General features: G+C 40.8%; 1 protein-coding gene across 2 annotated transcripts in view; it reads left to right on the top strand.

Moving 5' to 3' along the window:
* Window positions 1-237: 237 nt before the first annotated feature.
* The window catches only part of MMRN1 (multimerin 1), a 59,852-nt gene continuing 38,646 nt past the window's right edge, over window positions 238-21,443 (top strand). For both annotated transcript variants that reach the window (XM_077815027.1, XM_077815028.1), the window contains exons 1-2: window positions 238-878; window positions 18,054-18,173. In XM_077815027.1, coding sequence (XP_077671153.1) covers window positions 322-878; window positions 18,054-18,173 — 677 coding nt within the window. In that variant the 5' untranslated portion in view covers window positions 238-321. The remainder of the gene's footprint in view (window positions 879-18,053; window positions 18,174-21,443) is intronic.

A 21,443-nucleotide genomic window follows, 5' to 3' on the forward strand; every position in this document is an offset into this window, starting at 1 on the left:
AGTTTCCATGTACACATTGTGCCATTAATCTTCATCCTGTAGCTTCAGCAGATAACCCTTTTTATTCTTTTCCCCTAAGGCTTCCAGGCTCCAGGCCTGTAAGGGGGCACAGGTTGCAGAGAAACAGGAAATTGAGCTTCCTCAGTCAGTTTTGAAATACTAAAAACCTGTTTCCTCTTCTGCAGAAACAAAACTGGCAGAGCACTCTCCGTGCAGGTTCACTCTGAGAGCCGCGCCTCAGGAGGAGGAGAAGGCGGCTGCAGGATCCTCACACAAGGAATACGTGCAAGACATCGTGTAACTCTTACAAACCAACACAGGATGAAGGAGATAATCTTCTTATTGCTTCTATCTCACTTACAGAGTGGCAGCCTGGAATCTGCTACCACTGGCAAGCCCTGGTCCATGACTAGGGATGGTGAAACCCAACCAAGCCATGCAGACTTGACTTCACCTCCTACTGCAACACACAGCCTCAGAAACCTGATGGCAACCCCTATATCCACCCCTTCTGAGACCCAAACAGCTGCAGCAAGTACATCATGGGAACATGCTGTGAAAATCACCCCTGCACCCATAGAAGAGGTTCAGGGATTGAAAACCCTGCCAGGGACCCAGGAGAAGAGAACCTCTACCCCTACAACACAGTCCAGTGGAAACGGAAATCGTGGTGGTGCTAATCCTAAGCAAGGAACCCTATCCAACAGCACAGGGAGCTTTCCACAGAGCACTCCTAGAAAGATACCTCCCCAAGAAGGGGCTGTTAAAAGCCAGCAAAGAACAGGGAACAGATCTCCCAGGCTGTCGTACTATAGCGCCACCAGCACTAAGAAGGATGCTGACTTCAAAAAATCCAGCTTTGAAACTACCCGAGGAAAGTAAGGAAAGCGACATATTTTATTCTCTTATCTTACGAACTGCTTATAAAGGCCATGGACTATATCCTGGTCCTACTGAAATCAAAGGCAAAGTTCCTATTGATTTCAATAGGACTTGGATTTGAGAAAGGCTGGGGTGGGAGGAAGCCAGAGCCAACATCTGTAGTCCGTACTCAAGATCTGTCTACACTCAGTGTATCCAAGTCCATGCACCCACAACTGCAAACTCATGATTGCCAAGTTCCTTTGGCCCCCTAACATCATGCCCATTGTAGTGGATGAGTAAAGACTACAGAGTTTTATCCTGTCATGCTTATTATTTTAAACCCAATGTACAAGTCCTCACTGTCATGTATGACTTGAATGGTAGATGGAATAACCTAATTATCTGTGATCAATATATTTCAAGGTTTTAAGTAGCTGCCCACAACACACATTTTATTGTAGATGGTCTATGCCTGCTGTTTTAGGCACTCATATTGAGCAGTGTGGTGTCTAAATTCTCCCTCTTGAATTTTCATTTTTGTGGGTCCAAGAGATTGCACACCCACTTCTTTGGGTGCACAAACATAGAGGCCTTTTAAAAAATGTTTGGCTTTGTGTTCTTGAACTGCCCCTCTTAAAGGATATGCAGTGGTGGTGAAGCCATGTTGGTCCCAGGAGATGAGAGACAAGGTGGGTGAAGTAATATCTCTTATTGTACGCATTTCTGTTTGGGTCTCTCACCAACAGAAGTGGGTCCAATAAAAGGTATTACTTCACCCACCTGGTCTCTTTGTTAAAGGGATCACAAACTATTAAAATATGAGGATGCCAAACAAAACATTTTAATTGAAAGCCAAACCAAGTGGTATTGCAGCACAGTTAACATTCATGACTGGGTACTTGTTAGACCAACTGTCTTTAGTGAATAATCTCACCACTGGGCAGACTCGCTTGGGTGAGTCACTTATAGGGTGACCAGATGTCCCAATTTTATAGGGACAGTCCCAATTTTTGGGTCTTTCTTATGTTGGCTCCTATTACTACCACCACCACCACCCCACCCCAGACACACAGCAAGCCAGTCACAGAGCCAAGAATAGAACCCCAGTCTCCTTAAATTGTTGTAAACATACTCATATAGTTATGACTAGACCTATATTATGGGACGACAGAGAATTAGGATCTTGGAATGAGAAGCAGAATATTAACCATTCTACCTTAAAGACCATCAGGATGAAATCTAATCTGATACTGTAGGAGTTAGCTCAGAGTGACAGGTCATGCAGCTTGAGTTTGGCATTCTGATCCATCTTATTGCCCTATACTGCAACTCATCCCTGGAGTATCTGAATGCAATATCCAATTCTTGCTTTGCAACTTCACCTGCTGCATGGGGTCTGAGCAAAACAAGGTATTTGTGTTGAGAAGTAGCTTAGTCCTCAAGTAACCCCACTAGCTTTCATGGGGCTCTTCATGGAAAAAAGGTACTGTTTAACATGAGGTATGGTAATTTCTACTTCTGAGTCACATCCAGCCCTGATGGGTGTGACTCCAGTGAACTCACTTACTCCAGGGCTGAGTTTGACCCTCTATATCCATTTCCTCATCTACAAAATAGGGGCAATATGTACCATGGTGGTATTGTGAACATTAATTGAAATTTGTGGGATACTGCAAAGGGAGGTCTGCCGGAGTTGGCTATGGCTGTTTGAGGGGTTTAGAAAAGCTGAGAAATGCCACTTCTTAGTCTGTAGTTACACCAGCTGGAAGCTGAATTAATGTGGAAAAGCCTAGGGACTTCAGTTTTATCAAGGGTTAAAGCTGTCACCCATTTCTTGATTCAAACAAATATGAAATTGGTGATACAGTTCCATGATCTCTCACCAATAGAGAGATCCAGTTTAACTTCAGTTTACCTAGCCCACTGTGACAGTATCAGAACCCCCAAATCATTTCACCTCTGCCTCAGTTTCCCCCTCTAACATTTGGGGGTTCTGATACTGACCATCTTTGTTAAGCACTGTGAGATCGACTGAGAGATGAAAGTGCTATTTAAGAGCTAAGTATTAACTATTTTTAATAAATGTGGGTTTTTAACATCCCCACAAAGTACTTAAAGATGATTACAGCTAACCCCCCTTTTTTTTTTTTTTTTTGCAGTATGGTGTTAAATAAAAATAGACTGGCACAAGGTAAAACTTGATATCAATACATAAGGCTTTCTTTGAGTTTCCTTCATTGTGTAACACATTAGCATAGCACAAATACATCAATAGCGGGTTTTAATAGCTTTAAAATGCATATCTTTAAGTTAATTTAGAAATCCAGCTTGCCCTTTACTTTATTTTGAATGGGAACATCAATCTTTTGTTACATTCAGTTTGAAGCAGACTCTTCCAGTGACCTTGTATAAGCTGACATCATACCCTTCACAGCAACCCAGTGTGTTATCATCTGTACAGGCGCACTGCTGTCAAAAGGTTCGTGCACAATAGGCAGAGACCTTGAAGGGGAAGAGATAATATGGGAAAAAACATAAGTTTATTTATCATATAAAAAGTGATGTATTTGGTGGAGGGAGGAACTCGGTTTCCAGTGCTGTCAAATGGAAATTTGACAGTGATACCTCAGTGATACCTAACCTTGATTATTGTCCAACTGTCTTCTGGGACAATGAAGAAATTCAGATAAAGTTCTTTTGCATATTTACATATACATTACAGCATGCAAAAAATGCCTGTTTTTCACAAGCATGTTCATAAATTCATTCCTTTTGGTCAGTATTCAAAATTTTGTCCAAAAAATGGTCAAAATCAAATTTTGGAAAAATTCCATCAGTTCGCTGTGTGCTGCTTTGTTTGTGTATATGTGTATGCATATGCTTAAGAGAAATATTTTTTTATTTCTTAAGTTTATCATAGTTTTAAATTTGGTACTAAATAATCATTATTAGTGATCACTTTATTTAGATAATACTCCCCCCACCAGGCCACTTCATGCTAGACAATCAAAGCAAAATGAAATTCACTATAGAAATCCATTAAAATAATAGCAGAAAGTCAAACAATGTGGCAACCCAAAAACAAGGGGATCCTATACAGAAATAGAATTAAAAACTGGATTAGCCACTTTAAAATTTAGTTTTCTAGCCTAATGTAGTTACATAAATGTGGTAAATACTTACTGGATACAGGGAGATTTAAGTTATTGTCCCTTTAATTGGGGCATTCATGATAATATCTAATGGCAGGGTTATATCTGTTAACTGACAGTAATGTGCTCAGCACTACGTGATGCACAATGAAGACAGTGCTTGTGCCAAAGAGCTTCAACTCGAGTAGACAGAAACACCAAACATAGGCACTAACATACCAGATCAGAGCAGTGGCCCATGTAGTTTGGTATCCTGCGTCCAGTGGTGGCCAGGACCGGATGTTCCAGAGGAAGGTGCAAAAAGTTTTGCAGTAGGCAGTTATGGGATAACCTGCTTCAGAAAAGAATTTCCTCCTCTCCCCCAATAAGCCCTAACACATGAGGGTTTTTGTCCCTTCATAACCTTTTTTTAAGCAGTTCCTTTTATATTTCTGGATTGTCATGTTATCCATATAGATGTCTAAAGCATTTCTGAATTCGGCCAAGCTCTTGGCCTCAGTGAGTTCAACAGTCTAATTGTACATCATGTGAAAAAATATTTCCTTGTATTTCTTTTGAATAGCCACCTTCACTTTCACCGAATGACCCTTTGAAGATGGGACTCACAGAGAAACTCAGAGGGGAAAAACTAATTAGAGGTTTGGTTGATTTTGTATTCTGTTCAGTGTAGTTCTTTTCTTGTAGGGCATGCAGAAGAAATGAGTCTCAAAGAGGGGCATAATGTATCCATTGAACAGTATTAATACTTTTTGCCACCGCTCATCACTATACCAAAGGTTACCAACCACTCAAACTAGTTTCTGAGTGACAGAGTAGGGTTTAGTTCTTTAAGTTAGTGGGTATTCCACACCACAGGGCTTCCATAATTGAACACTCAAGGAGTGCTAGCTAATTAGAGGTGGGCCTGAGCAGTGAAAAATGGAGCCTGACACACAAAGTTGAACATTGTTCAGAACTGGATTATAGTCAGAGACCCTGTCTCTGTCTCCTTGTTATCTACTAAGTTAATTAATTAGTTAAGCACATTACTACTGTTGACTCCACATAACACAAATATTAGTTGACTGGACAACCTGCACCAAAGCTAATTTTCCAGCTCAAATTGACTTGCTGGATGATATATGTGATCATTTTGGGCCCAGTTCTGTTCTCAGTTAGTGTACATTCAGAGTAAGTCCATTGACTTCATGTGGGCAGAGCAGCATGACTGCAGCTAAACAGATCTTGCTATCCTTTTCCCATATCCAAGCCGAGCATGGCTATTCAGACTGGCCACTGGTCTCAGGAATTGGACTTAATTACGTTCCTAAAATGGAAAGTGCTATAGAAGCGCAAAACCTTACAATTGACTTTCAGTGGGCCTCGGAGAGAGAGCTGCTGTTTAATATTAACAACACTGGGTTGACAACTGTTATAGGGTTTTACTGATGTAAGTGTTGTAAAAAACCAAACCCTGAATTGATAGCAATTTACTGTTTTAGGACTAGTTGTCATTTAAATACTTAAAATGCCATGTGCAAGAAAGTCACAATAAAAATTAAATCAAGAGTTGTTTTGGAACTACACCCTGGAGTCTAATATGACTCAAGGGTATTAATTTACAACAAAGGTTAGATTACTGCAATATTTCACTGCAAGTGGTAGTGTAATGATTTTATTATGTTGGGGTTACAGAGCCAGTCACAGGCTAATCCATACAGGGTCTGAGACATCTATAAACCTACCCTTCCACCCCGACTATGCTGCTGCTCATTGCTATTATTACATCTATTAAGCAGAGAAAGGTTTAATAAACCCAACAACCATGATGGATTTGCTCAGTTGTCATAGCTGATGTGTGTGCTGCAGCAATTCCTAGACATAACCAGTGCTCTGAAATTATCAGCAGTTCCCTGTATGTTTTTTGTGATGTTTTTGACAAGGAGGAATGTGTAGTGTACATAGAAATAAAAACTGATGTGCAATGTTCACCAGTATAATCTGGCTGCTTCGATGACAGAGAATAGCTGTAAACCTGGTTTAACCAATTGGTTAAGCCACGTTTATGGACGCTTTGCATCACCAGAGTTGCACATGGTGGTGAATCTGGCCTTTCTGGATTTTTAAGTTCAGAGGAGAGGGATTCTTGAGTGGATTTCGGAAGACCTTGGATATCCCTGTATTTTAAAGACACACCATGTTAAGCCCTGCTTTTTATCTTATCTGCTGGCTGTGATTACTGTACTTTCACAACGGTCTGTATGGAGAGAGGCCTCCTGTGTAAGATTGCTCTCGTAACTAGCTGGAGATACTTGAAGAGTGAGTGGTCCTCTACCTTCCTTCCCAAAGCCTAAGTGAGTACTTCTGCAACATACCATTCCTCTACAGTAGTGTAAGGAGCATGATGGTATTCCTGAACCTTGTCTCTAATCCCCCAGTCTAGCAGTTTTTAATTTTCCTATCTGTGTATTCTGAGCACATTTACTTCCATTATGATCCTAACGCCCAAAGCGTATTGCTAAACCAGGTACTGGCATTATTTCACCAACTCATTGCTTTGTTATATGCTAGGTATTAGGGGTAATAATGTACCTCCATGGCTGGTCCATGTAACTACCTGATATGTCACTATAGCCCCGTGGCAAGGAAATGCTAATGTCCCAATAGAACTTTAACAGAGAATACTTACAAGAAAGTCACTGATGAATGCAGAAGTGAAAGGTTTAGTATGGTTAAGTACTGATGGGTCAGTAAACATACTTCTGTAAGGTGACAAAGGAAAACCTGCAACCTGCATGGACTTTTTCATTTAGCTAGGTTGAATAGGGCTGATACAGTTCAGGGAGATGGTGGGAGACTGATTTATTTGAATCAGTACTGCAACAGTGTTACGTTATGGATGATCACTCCCAGTAGTACTGCCCCATGCATGGAATGAATGGACAGGTGATGTAGTTCAGTTGTGATATTAACATTACAAATAACTACAATATATAGTTTGGGATGAGTCACTTTGGGGATTTGGCACACAGAGTGACAGTAAAGGCTACCTAAGGTTGTTGGAGTTCTGCTCTGCAGGTATCATAACACACTAAAAACTATCACTTATCTTTGCCTGCAACCGCTCAGGAAGGAAAGAAGGAGGTGTTACGTGAGCTGCCCTGTAATTATGAAACTTAAGTGAAAATGCTAATTGCTGAAAACAAACATTGTGGCTTAGAAAAACAGCAACATCTAAAATGCAGGTTTTCTAAGCCTCAGGCTGGTGGTTAAGATTACAAGGTATTGGAGTGGCAGGCTCTGTTTTCTATGGTATTGGAAATACAGTACTAAAGGAATCCAGCCCATCTCTCCAAGTGGCATTTTTGCAACATGAACTAGGCATTTATTACAGAGGAATACTCTTGGTATAGCTCTTCCCTTAGCTCCTTCAGTAAGAGGCCAAATTGGGGTACTTAGTTTCCTCTTCAGATCAGATTGTGATGAAGTGATGCTCTAAATTCAGATGGTTCTGCTTTCTCAAGTCTGCAATATTTTTAAGGTGGTAATAACTGCTCCCGCTCTCCCCATTATACTAATTACTTTAATGATAGAGATGTTTGTTTATTCTCTATCTAAAGGTAACACATAAGAACATAAGTATTTAGTGGTTCGGTCTTAGTAACAATAAAATCGTGAGATAGAAGTAGTCAAGCGTGATTGCCTTTATTAATAAAGTTGCCTATATTATTAAGAATAGCTCATAATAAGAAGAGGTGTATGATACCTAATCTTTATGGAACCAAAGCTTGCAACCAATGATACGAATGACAGTCTGGTCCCAGTTCTGTCTGTTGGATCAGTAACCCAAACTTTATCTTTTATAGACACATTGTTGTCAAGCCATAACTTCCCTTTTTACACATGACACTTACATATACCTCCTTTTCTCTGGTACATGTTGCAAACTTCCAAGTACATATTGCACTATCAAGACTTTCCACAGTAATGTGGTTAGTACATTTTGCAGTTAAAAACACTTTTTCTGATACACAGGATATTATATGAAACATTCTACTCTTCCTAAACTAAATTTTCCACTCTTCATAAAGGTTGCACAATTTAACATTATTATTGAAAATTATTCTTAAAGTTTGATAGGGGTTTAGGTCACTTAACAATAGGCCCTTTGTCTTAATGGTCAACATACGCTTTGTTTCACATTCCATGTGAGCAGCAAGTTTCTCACATTATTGTCACTTCTTCCCATTATACAGATTAAGATTACACTAACAACTTGGCCAGTTAGTGTTAGGATTTAGTTCCAAACCATTCACACAGGTCTGACATTCAGTTCTTTGCTGTATTTCTTATCAGGTGCACAGAAAATATGAACTCTCACAGATATGAATGCAATTAACACTTTAGAAAATTAATGCACTAATTCTTAGAATAAATGTGTCAAGAAAAAGAACAGCAGCTAGGTATCCCCATATGTTCTCATAAGGTCTTTCTTTTACCGCCTGTTTCTTGTGTGCTGAAAGTGGTTTAAAAGGCAGATTTCATACTGAAAATGAAGGAAGGGAAGATTCTGCCACTTGTGCTCCTAGTAAGTACTAAGGGCCTGATACAAAGCCCACTGAAGTCCCTGGAAAAACTCCCATTGACTTCTGTGGGTTTTGCATCAGGGCCTTATCCTGTCCTCAGCTCCATGCAGTCACATTGAACTGCTAACTACTGTTACTGAGAAGGTGATGGTACTCAAATCACCGAAGTAATTGGGGGATACTTGGGTTTATCCAGGGGAAACTTTGTCCCCCTAAGCATTATGGTATGTTTTAACATAAGCAATGTAAATATCATCTACAAAAGTAGGCAGTAAGTTAAAAGGATGATAGCATATGGGACTTCATGCTTGTGGCTGATTAGGTAATGGGAGATAATTATTCGAGAGAAAAGATCTCAAATTTAACTGAAACTATGATCTTTTTAGAGAATGGATATAGGTTGGTTTCTCAACTGTATTTTGAGGGCTTACTCTCAAACTAGGCTAATGGAAGTGTTTTTGAATGGTTAGTTTACACTTTGACTGCAGGAAATGTTGGTTATTTTGACTGAGCTCAGAAAGGTCAGGCGTACCTGGCAGTTGGACTTTGAAATAGTGGAGTAAAGGTCTCAAATCCCACCCCATCTTATCTGTCATGTCAGTCACAGGATGGTCCTTATTTTATCTGAGCAAGTTTACTGATCTCTAGAAATGATGATCAGCTAATAGGTGAGTGGAAGCTGAGGATTGACACTGCACCATTGGAAAGAAGATTTAATGGCTCATGATGTTAAATCAAAATTTGAATAAAACAAAGGGACTGTTCATTGTCCAAGATTTCAACATGCTATGTGCAACAAAGGAAATGAATGATGACAGAAAAGCATCTGTTTTGGAGAATGCAGGAAAAAATGTCAGGGCCTTGAATCCTGAGAAAACAAATTGTACACCTTTATTTTCCACTATTCTTCTGTATCAACAAGAGTGCTCTCTCTCACAATAAAAACTACATATTTAAAAGACAGCCTCCATTGCATGTGGTACCATTACATGCAAAGTGATCTGAGCTGAAGGAATTCTGCAAATTTACTTCACATATAGTTTCCTTTTTGCATTCCGTTTAGCATGGACAATGAAAATAGACTAGTCACTTTCACTTTTTATAGTCCATTTCTAGTCGTTTAAGCATTTTTTTTATTTTCAATTAAGATTAATAAAATCAGAGATATTAAGGCTAGAAGGGGCTGTTACATCTATCTACTTTGACCTGCATGATACAGGCCACAGAACCTCATCCAATAATTTCCCCATCAAGTCCATAACTTTTGCTTGAGTTACAGCATATCTTTTAACAAGATCTCCAGTCTTAGCTCTGGTGGCATCTACACTTGTGATCTAGGGGTGTGATTCTCAGGTCATGTACACACATTTCTGCTCGCTCAATGAGAGCTAGCGTGAGTATCGGTAGCCACAGTAGCATGGGCAGTGGCAACATGGCTCAGCCGTGCTGAATACAAAGTCTCACCTGAACCCTGTGGAGGCGTATTCGGCATAGGTAAGCAGCGCCACGGCTGCCTGTGCGACTATGCTCCTGCTTGCACTTGCCTAGCTCTCATTGAGCTAACATAAGAATGTGTACGTGAGCTGAGAATCCCATCCCTCCTAGCTCATAGTATGGACATAGCCTCAAAGAGTGCAGGCGATCGAGAATCCATCATGTCTTTAGGTACGGAACAGGTGAAGAGCTTCTTATTGTGTCATCCATTGGATACCAAGAAAATCATCGAGGGGGAAAAAATCGATCCTGTCATTTTTGGGCTATGGGGCAGTAGCAAAACGCTGTGATGTTTCTTTCTGTTCTCTGAGTATGCTGATTTGCATTATATAAATGTGTAGACTCTCTCAGTACAAATACTTGGAAGGCTGTTTCAATCAAACTAAGAAATATTCTCATTGGAATCTTTTCTAAAAAAAAAAAAAAGTATGGATACATTTCTATTAATCATAGGCTTTGTAACATCTTGTTTCTTCATAATCTAAATTCAAGGCCTGACTCAACCTAACAAGTGTTCCTTGAATAACTCTGTTTTCAGATGGGGAAAACTTATTACGAGGCTAATTTTTTGTAATAAAAGACATAGTCATTGCAACCCTTACTCACATGAGCAGTCCCATTGAAGTCAGATTCTATCCTGACTTGCACCTTGATAAGCATTTATGTTTATGCAGAATGAGTGTAAGATGCTACCGGAACAGAATACTTCTCTCTCAGCTTTTCTGAATTAAAACATGTACCTGTTTAAGAAAAAGTGTTTTAAAATGAAATAATTAAACAGGCACAGACTCCTTTAAGTATCTAAATCAATCAATAAGTCAATCAATTTAAAATTAGCCACAGAAGGGTTTGTACTTTTTTAACATTTGATTTAAAAATACACCTTATTTAAACTGGGACCACTTCTAATACATGCAAGGGTTCACCTATACCAGGGTTGGCATATTACACTCACTCTGCACTTCTTTTGAACAGGTGCAAGTAACTATAAAAAGTGTAAGGCAGTAGAAAATTAGCCCAATTACCAGCATGAATGCGGAGTAGCTAAATGTGGTAAAGGCTGCAAGCTGAGACTCAAGGAAAGGAAAATCATCCTTTTTTTAAAAAAAAAAGTAGTATTTCTTTGCACACTATACTGCTACACAACACTGTAGGGCCATGCTTTAACAAAGCACTTCAGCATGTGCTTAACTTGAAGTCAAGGGGAAGGTTCACATGCTTAACGTTAACTATGTGCTTAAGTCTTTTGCTGCACTGGAGCCTGAGAAAGAAAGTGAAGAAGCTCATATCCCGTTTAAATTGTAAGGGGAATTTACATAGATGCAATGAGGTTTCACAAGTTGGAATATGGTAAGAATGCTGGACCCAACACCCCTATTCCTGCATTTTACTTTACTATTCTATGAGCCTGATTCTCCACAGCCCTGTATCCTGGGGAGACGTATATATCAGTGCACAGCAGGTGTAATATGCTACCATTCTCATTGGGTAGCATTTTACAACCATTTTGCACTGGTGTAAATGATGACACAAAGTGCAAAGTAGGGGAGAATGAGGCTCTGTATCTCCTACATTATTCCATGCAATGTATACAGTGAATATCATCTGAATCAATCACAGAGCTATGTGTTGCCTTTAATTAGTGCTCCAGATCTAGGTCCTTTTGTATTCCTTCAGCTACACAGTAATCCCATGGTTCAATGCAGTTCAACTGTGCAGATTCAATATCGCATGAGTTAAAAGCTAAGTAATCTAATTTACTTGTGGATAAAAATAAACCCCTTTTCAGCAGTGGTACAAAACAAGTAAGGGAGCAGAACTAAACCCATGCCCTTTGGGCTTTTGGCTAGCGGGAGTGTGCATTTTGCCAGGGTTTAGGAACAGTTGCAAGGATTGTTCAGACGCATCATCTGTGTTTCTAAGCAAATGGAAGCAAAGTTGCAGAGCTGGCAGTGGATGTTCTTTTTTTTTGCTTTGTAATGGATTTACAGTGGCAACATGATACGGAAATGGTTCTTACAGCCTCATAAACGTCCACTCTCCCAGTTGCCCCAGGGAAATGAACATTTTTTTGATGGTTGAATAAATCACATTTCACTTTACATTTGCATCAGTCATCCTAGTTATAAGGGGTCTGATCCAAAGCCCATAGAAATACTCCCCCCATTCGCTTCAATGGCCTTTGGTACAATTCCCCAATGAACAAGCTGATTTTGTCAGTGGGCTGGTAAATTTTCATGACAACTTTGCAAGGCTAGCCTCCTTACAGAAAGGGGGCTGATTGAACTGCTCCAAAGCAGGATACACATCTCCCCACTTAAAAATATCCCCTTTTTCTTGCAGTTGTTGGAATTAAACAGAATATTTTTTTCTTGTTTTTTAATTACAGTTAAGTGATCTCTATCGTTCCTACAACCCTGGCTTGGTCCTCATTCTGCTTGTTCAAGGCAATCTATTATATTAACAGATGGGTTTAGGAGCACCTTTACGGCTGTGTGTGAATTTTGCACAACCACGAAGTGCAGCTAAACAATTCTGGCTCACAAGGAGACAAGATCCTCAGCGGGGGTAAATTGGTGACTCTCTATTGATTTCAGTAGATTTCGCTGCTCTGTTCCTCTGGAGGATCTGGCACTTTCAGTGGAAAGCTATTTCTCTGGATGCCATGACCCTAACAAATATTTTTTCTAATACTGTTTAGAAAGCAAAAATGTTATAAATTGTTTTTTTTTAAAAAACAATTGTTATTCATATGGGGAAGCTCTCTTAGCAAAAATCTAAGATTCTCACATGCACACACCACACTACACAGTGGGAAACAGGAGAAAAGCTGCAGTGCGGGGGGCAAGGTGAATCGTTCTGGTGTATTTCATTGTGTGGATATAGTGAGTGAAATGTTGTGCATGGGTCCTTTAGCTGCATATGTTGGGAAAGGTTGCCACCTGCTGGCTGTTACTGTTAGTGGGTGAAATAGATATACTGAGATGGAAGATTTTAATACAGACATTGAAAGAAATTCATCAGCCCAGAAAAGGGTGGTTTCAGCACCTAGAAAAAGACAGACATTAAACCAAAGAAATTAAGAACAGACCTTCACCAATGAACCCTGTGCTTGAGCCAAGTTTATGATTTACTAGCCTTCTGCTAGCTTTTAACTGGATTTGGGGCAGTGGGAAGAACGTCACTTGCTCCAACCACATTAGAAAGGGGAGTTGGTATTATTGCTAAACCCCAATTCAGCAATGGACTTAATCATGTGCAGATCCCAGGATGCCCAAGAATGAGCAACATACATTTTACTTTCAAGATGAACGTTTCTGTCCCTGCAATCTTGCTTTTTAACCCAACCATCTCTTTCTTCAACATACACGATCCATAATCCATGATAACTTCAGAATCTCAGCCAGTCAGTGAATTATGTCTGCTCATTATCATGAATGTTATCATAAAATCATGAGCGGTATGGAGAAAGTAAATAAAGAAGTGTTATTTACCTCTTCACATAACACAAGAGCCAGGTATCACCCAATTAAACTAATAGGGAGAAGGTCTAAAATAAACAAAAGGAAGTACTACTTCATACAACACAGTCAACCCGTGGAACTGGTTGCCAGGGGATGTTGTGAAAACCAAAAGGATAACTGGGCTCAAAGAAGAATTAGATAAGTTCACGGAGCATAGGTCCATCAACAGCTATTAGCCAAGATGATCAGGGACCCAACTCCGTGCTCTGGGTGTTCCAGCTGCCAGAAGCTGGGGCTGGACAACAGGGGATGAATCGTATGTTAGTGCCCTGTTCTCTTCATTCCCTCTGAAGCATTTGGCACTGGCCACTGTTGGAAGACAGGATACAGGCCTAGATGGACCATTGATCTGACACACTATGGCCATTCTTATCTTCTTATCAAAGGTTAAACAAAAGTACAGTAAATAATGCGAGCACTGATATTCGCTACTTTTCATCTCCTAAGGATGCGCCACAGCTCAGGGTTCGTGTGCTACTTGTTCTTACTCCACAGAAAGAGAGAGAGCATTTTTTCTGGGGATTAGATCATTCTGAAGGTCAAAAATGCTGCTTATACTCCTGCTCCATCCACACCATGATATCATGAGCTTATTACCATTTACTCAGAGATGGCTCAGTCAGCTACAAATGGGTAAGCAAGTGTCCCTACCCTGTAGTTAGTTTAATACTTTCAGAAACAAGTTCTGCCTATTAAGGAGGAAAATGCATTATTAGTGAATATGTGCCACAGCATGGCAATGTGCTTGGTGCATGAGAGGTGGGGACTGGATGCTTCGTGGTCCTGATTAGTCCCACTCCCAAGACCCTACAACATGAGAATTATTTACATTGGCTTCTTAGCTTGCACTGGCAGGAGAATTGGACCCTGAGTCTCCATAATGCTTGCATTGGTGCCAGTGGGAGTGATGCTTGCTAACCTTTCCTGTAGGTCCAGCATGGATTCCCTCAACAACCCCAAACTCTCCTGGCATGCACCGTAAGGAGCATGGGACAGCACGGCTGCTTTTTATATTGGAGCACTGGGGAGAGAGGAGCAGGCTTCCTGCTTTCCTTCATCTGCAGTGCACTATAATTTGATCCTTTATCGCGAGCCAGACAAATGTCCTTGTCATTACTTAATATGGCTCTGATTCTCAGATTTAGCCATGAGGCACTTGGTGCAGGACTAAGTGGCTGTGGAGCAAAGTTGGCTTTACACTCAAACACTATCCTAAATTTGGCCCTGCCAAAAGGGTGTTCTCTAGCAGCCAGGAACAGTGGGAGCGTAGGGGTACTCTTACTGCAGCCTCTTTCCAGCAGTGTTTTCCTGCCCCCGCATGCAGGGAGCTGCAAGAGGATTGTGAAAAGCTGCTACGTGGACTTTAGGCCACCCAGGGATCTTCCACTGTTACTACCAATGTGGTTGTTTCTGTTTTTTAAATACAATGTTTCACGAATCAAATCTAAGTTAGTGCAAAAGGAGGGCAATAGCAACTGCAGGTCGTGACAAAGCCCACAGGTTTAGAAATCAGTATTTCCAATCTGTAATAAATTATTCCATGAAAGGTAAAGAGGATTTTCAGGTTTAAATTCACTTTATGCAAAACAGTTGTTTTGAGTGGCTGCCTTTGCCTTTACACTCCCTGTCATCATCCTTCCGTCATGCTTCATTTTCTATTTTTAAACCTAAATTTTGTTCAGACTATTTGGTTTCAAAATTATATTTACATTTTCAACATCACTTAATGAGCTTATTTCATTGGTAGCACAAACCTAATTATGAGTCTCACCAGGGGCTCTTTTACCATCCATATTTCCTCCAATTTAGGCTGATCAAAGATTGCTAGGCTACAGAGAACCACTTCAGCCATTGCCCGATGCAGCTTGAAATCAGTTTAACCGTTTTAAATACAAATGCTCTTTGCAGGCAACACTAGAGTTAATTTTTTACGGAGATCAGAAATTGATGTTGACTTTTTTTTTAAACAAAACAACGCTTAGCCAATATTTTGGAGTGGGCTTGGCTGCTTCCTTTCCCATCCCCCATTGGAATGCATCCAGCAACAAAGATGTATGCAAGTTTCAGTAACTCTTCCACTCTCCATAATTATGATTAGTGGATTTGCACTATGAATCTTAAAAAGTAGGCTACGTTTCTGAAAAGTAAACACTCTCTGTGTTTCAGGCCTTTAATGTATTTTAAAATTGTTTCTTGTGGCTGCTTTCTTTTTTTTCATTTTGTCCTTTGTTCAAGTGTAAAAACATATCTAATTTTAAGAGTGCTACCAGTTTTATCTTAATTAATTTATTTCTGTGGGGAGAAGTGTGATCTAGCAGTTAGAGCACAGGTGAGGGAGCCAGGAATTCTTAAATTCTAACCTTGCCACTGACTCACTGTAGCTTTGAGTGAGTTATTTTGGGCCCCGTTTTAAATTTTTGCCTCTACTTTTGAGTGCCTTAGCTGCTGGGTGGCCAGCTTTAGAAATTCAGAGGCAGGATTTTTCTGACATTCTGAATACCTGCAACAGTTGAAACTGAGGATACTCAGCACCACTGCAAATCAAGCTCTCCATGTCATAGATGGGGCACATAAAATTATAAGCCACATACCAAATGCAGCTTGAGCATAAACAGCTGGCTTCAGTAGGAGCTCCACCTCTGAATACCATGACTCACTTTGATCCAGTCTTTTTTCCATATCTATAAAAAGGAGATAATACTCACCCCACATCTATGATGGGAGACTTAGTTCACCTTTGTACTGTGTGTCAAAGATAAGGACTATCTCTGATCTCATTGTTATCCATGTAGAATCCTCACCTGAGCTATACCGGGTGCAAAGGTTGGACATGCAAAGCATGGTGGTTCAGGTGCTGGAGGGGTGCACGCTGAGGACTGACGTTCTAAATGGGTGTAACCTGCAACACATTAGCATGTGTTGCCAACCACCTCATATGCACAGGAGGGCAAGAGGCCTGGCCACGTTCATGCATAGAAGGCTGTGTTCCCTTAGGATTACAGAGCACCAGCAGGTGCTACAGCCAGAATTCATTGCTACCACTCAATAGCAAGAGACTGCTAGGAGCATATTTTTTCCTACTGCTGAATAAGTGTTCTGGGATGGAAGGGGCTACCTGTGCCTTTTTTTCCCCCTTACCTAACTCACCTGTATATCACAGGATAGGGAGTTAGCAAACGTGTCATTTTTATTTTGAATAACTATGATAATTTTTGAAGTTCCCTTGTTTCCTCACTCCATTGGTGGACTTTTATGTCCCATACAATCCCATGGTTGTTGTAAGTGGTTTTATGATCTCTCTGCTATGACTATAGTGTTTGGTTCTCCACTTACTTACACCAGTTTTGCATGAGTGTAACTCCATAGACATCGAAAGAATTATTCCTGATTAACACCCTCTATGTGAGAGAAGAATCTGATCCTTACGTTTACTGTTGGAGGCTGCATTTATGTTTTCCAAATATTTATTGATGCAGTTTGCAAACTGACACAAAAGAATGAAGCTACGAGTCCCAGCCATAGGAAAGAGAATATAAACAGAGCCTCATACGAGAGCACAGAGTTTTTACACCCCCAGTTAAAAAGACATATTTTTCCTGATGTAAACCCCCAAGGAAATATACAATGAGTAAGAGAAACAAGATCAAAGAAACTACACAACAACTCTTATATGAAGCACATTCTTCAATAATTATATAATACGGGCTGTGTCTGCGTGCCCCATAATGTGGTATACATGAGTGCTGCTGAGTGTGAAGTACCTCTCAAAATAGAGAGCAGGTTCTGTGGATGTCAAATCTCTGTAGTCCAGCAGTCACAAGTGCAGTTGGGCTCAGGCACCAACCATATGCTCGGTGCTCATAGTACCTTTCCTGTAAGGCTCTCAAAGCACAACACAAAGTGGGTAAATATTAAAACTGGTTAAAAATGTGGGGTGTGAAAACCGATCAATGAAATAGAAATACTGATAGATGTGTGAATGCTGAAACTCCAGGACCCGCTTCTGTGAATCCCAGAGAACAAGTTTCTATGACCTCAAAGCTAGAAAATGCCTGCTGAAGTATACTGTTATTGTTATTTGTTTGTGTTCCTGTAGTACCTAAAGGCCTCAACTGATATTAAGATCCCTTTGTACTAGATGCTCCACAAGCATTTAGTAAGCAACAGTCCATGCCCCAACATTTACAGCAGGGCAGAAAGGAATTATTATCCCCCTTTTACTGACGGGGAGTTGAGGCACCGAGGGATGAAGTGAGTCGCCCAAAATTACATGGAAATCTATGACAGAGCTTGGTGCTGTACCCAGATCTCCTGTATCCCAGTCCCCTGCCTTAATCACAAGGCCATCCTTCCTCTTGAAGGATCATGTTCCCATTGTATTTGGGGAAATGTTATTTGGATATCACAGTTGTGATTTAAAAATCAATTAAGCTTGTTCCCTCTTTCTCATACAGGAACTGGTGTGCTTATGTCCACACCAGACTCTTACCTACCGTCGTGGTGGACAACATGGAAACCTTGACATCAGGCAAAGCGAAGCCATGTACCTGGACTACTGGAGCCTGTCCTGTGAGGTGCGTAATCCTTTTCAGAAATAGCATTTGCATGCACTTTAATTATGAATCAGCAGGTAACCTGCTATTACTTTGAATGAAAAATAGCAATTCAATCCATCCTGCTTATAGCCCTGAGCCAAATATGGTGGGACAAGCATCTTGTATGATTCTTTGATCATATCAATGTAAAATTCTGAAGCAAAACGTAGTAGGTAACTCGGTACAAATTGCTCTTTAGCTTCTATACCAAGGACCAAATACTGGCCCTTCGCCCGTCAGGGTAACCAGGTTTTGTGTCGGAGTTCGAAGAGGTCCCACGGAAGAAAGGAATCCCTGCCAGGGAATGACTGACGGACTTGATGCAGACACTCTTATACTAGAAGCAGCTGGGCACTTGCAGTCCCTCAGTGTGGCACTCCCTCTGCCAGTACAGATCCTTCTCCAGATGAAAGCACCTATGTGGTCAGAGCCTCCCACACACAGCTTCCTTTCAAGCTCCCCACACCCACAGCTTCACCACAATCACGAGGCCTTCCCCACACAAACGGTGCGCGCAGCATGTGGTCTGAAGGCAGTGGGCCAGACTGAGCTGTAATATTGCCAGGAAACGGGTGCACATAGGTTTAGCAAAGCAGTGCTACCGGAACGGAGTTGGTATTTGGTGGAGGTGCAAAATTTGTGTAATTTAACACCTGTTCTGTAGGGATCAAATTCAAATCTGAAGTGAGCAATTATAACTCCTACTGAAGGCAGCAGAAGTTTCACTGTCTTACAAAAGGGTGAGGGGGAGTTGATTGTTTGTGTGGCATATGGCCATTTAAGAACCATGATGTTTGTGTTGTCATTGCATGTTTAAGTTCTGAAACGTTCTGTGAAAGAGAGAATTCAAAAAACCATCTCAGTCACAGCTGTTGCAACTGGAGTTGGCTGAAGACTGAGCCCTGGGGGTAGTTTACTGATTAGGACCCACTCACTGTGCTAAGCATAGTCATATTGTTTATTCCCTCTGACGGGGCTGTGGTTGGATTGCCTCACTGGATTCTACAAACGTTAGTTTTCAACGACCTGCTAGTAGAGTTCGGGCAGGATTGGGGGGATGGGATGACATTTTTCCAAAAAAGTTTGCGAAACATTTGTCCTTTGTTTTAGTGAAAATTTTCACAATTTGATTTTTTGTTTGTTTGTTTCAGACGAGCTTTATCTTCCAGCCCCTCAGTTTGGCCTGGACTTTTTCATGCATCCACTTAGTGGCAGGATTGTGTACAGAGGACAGGATTCAAGTTTAGGTTAGGAGTAGATTGAAGTTGGACACTGCAGTCCTTCATCTCACCTTCAGCTCCTTCTTTCCTTGTCTGTGATAACCTCCAACCCAGGCTAATGGCCTGTTCTTAAAAAGTTTTATTGCCAGAGTCTTCTGAATTTGGTCTGGTGTGTGCTTTGGTGGTTTCCCTATTACACCTCCGCTGCTACTTGGGGTATGCAAAGGGAGACATCCCCTAAGTGTGTCTGAGTTGTTCTAATCCAGAAGTTAGGACTTATTGGCTCTCCATCTGTGGCTATGATCACTAGACTATACCATTCTCTTGTACTGTATAAACATCGCGTGCTGGAGTCTGCCTGTGGCTTTGCTACTGCCTATCGGTAGCAGGTAAATTACGCTCCGCATTTTGGGAATGCTTTAAGTGGCTCTGGGGAAGGCCATAACATGTGTTACTAATACACTGTGCATGTGATGAATCTTGCAGTTGTAACATTGTCTCTTTTAAGGGTTTTTTAAATTATTATTAATTCAAAAATTTCAGGATGCCTTTGTAGGAAAATAAGCTCTTTCAGCTGGTTGTTTAAGTAAGTATTGTACACAGTCTTACTCTACTAGTCAGAGCTCGGCCATTTGTAGGACAAAGGGAGAGCTTCTGGCAGCTGCAGAAAAGTAGATGATATAAGACTATCCCTTGTGAGACAGTGTTGAGATTAACTGTAGAGTAAAACAAAATAGCATTTTAGAGTTCACTGGGAGGATATTTTCCGACACAAACCTGGTGGATTTAGTCTTCGAGTTTGCCTTCTTCCAGCAGTCATTTAGATTGGGATTGTGCTGCTATAAAAGGACTGAGAATTCTGTGGCAGCTATCTTCAGAGCTCCCAAACTTTGTAACTTTAGCCCTCTCACTGGGAACAGTGTCTAGTAGCCAGTAGCATTTTTTATCACTGCTTCTGTTTGGCGTTTATATTTAGAATGTTAAAAGGGGCAGAGGAGATTTTATATATACATATATAAATATACATAAACACACACACTAGCTTCCAGTCTAGACTGATTCTTGTATGAAATTAAGGGGGGAAAAAACAAGAAAGACCAAATGCCCAAGAGCAAGTGTGGCAAATGTATGCGGTCTCCCTGATGGGCCAAGCAACTCTGAGAACAAAATGGCTACTTTCTCTGCACTCAGGCAAAGTTCTTAATTATAAAGGTGCAGTACACCTCAAACGGAGGCAGCACAGTTACACAGCTATATCTACCTTCATTTGATTTTCAGATTGGCTCTTGGGTTCTCTCTTCCCATCCTCCCTCAGTTCTTCACCAAGCTTCCATCTCTGTCCTGCTCCACAAGGTTTTCCACCTTAAGTCAATTCCTTGAGGGACCAAAGTTCACCTCCCTATTCAAATCTTGTACAATCTCTGCTGGAAAATAAACTCTGAGAAACTCCATTGAGGGGAAGTCACTAAGAACGTGAGGTCTGGATGGAGCACCAGTGGGGAGCAGAATAGACTCTCAGCCGTTCTGCTGTTACCAACATCCTGCCCCATAGTTTCACATTGCGGGAAGAGAAAGATGTTTTAGGGTATACAGGAAAGCAGAAGGCATCTAGAAGCCAAGTTGCAAGATGATCACTGGAGCCTGAGAGATAGCCGTATGTGGCTAAGGAAACCTAATGAGGATCCTGGGAATCCGAGCAGAGGGAGTGGATGGCTATGAATATTTTGAACCAGAATTAATATTCCAAACTCCATATATTTACGTTGTTGATTATTCATAGTCATGCCCATCTTTTAGGACTATGCATAATTTTACTTCTTAAAGATGAGTCCTTACTCAATTTGCACTCTTCCCTTGTGCACAACAGCTGCTGGTTTTTGCGTGCAGGAGGAGGGACCGTGCAAACACCAGCTCTTTAGTGTTATGTAATTACATCAGTATGGACAGAATGGACAGAAATGCCCTCATGAAACCTTTTTCTGAACGGGAGAGAAGGCTTAAGCTTTTAGTGGTTTTCACTATGTGTGTG

This window comes from Eretmochelys imbricata, chromosome 4 (genome assembly GCF_965152235.1).
Source record: "Eretmochelys imbricata isolate rEreImb1 chromosome 4, rEreImb1.hap1, whole genome shotgun sequence".
Lineage (NCBI taxonomy): Eukaryota > Metazoa > Chordata > Testudines > Cheloniidae > Eretmochelys > Eretmochelys imbricata.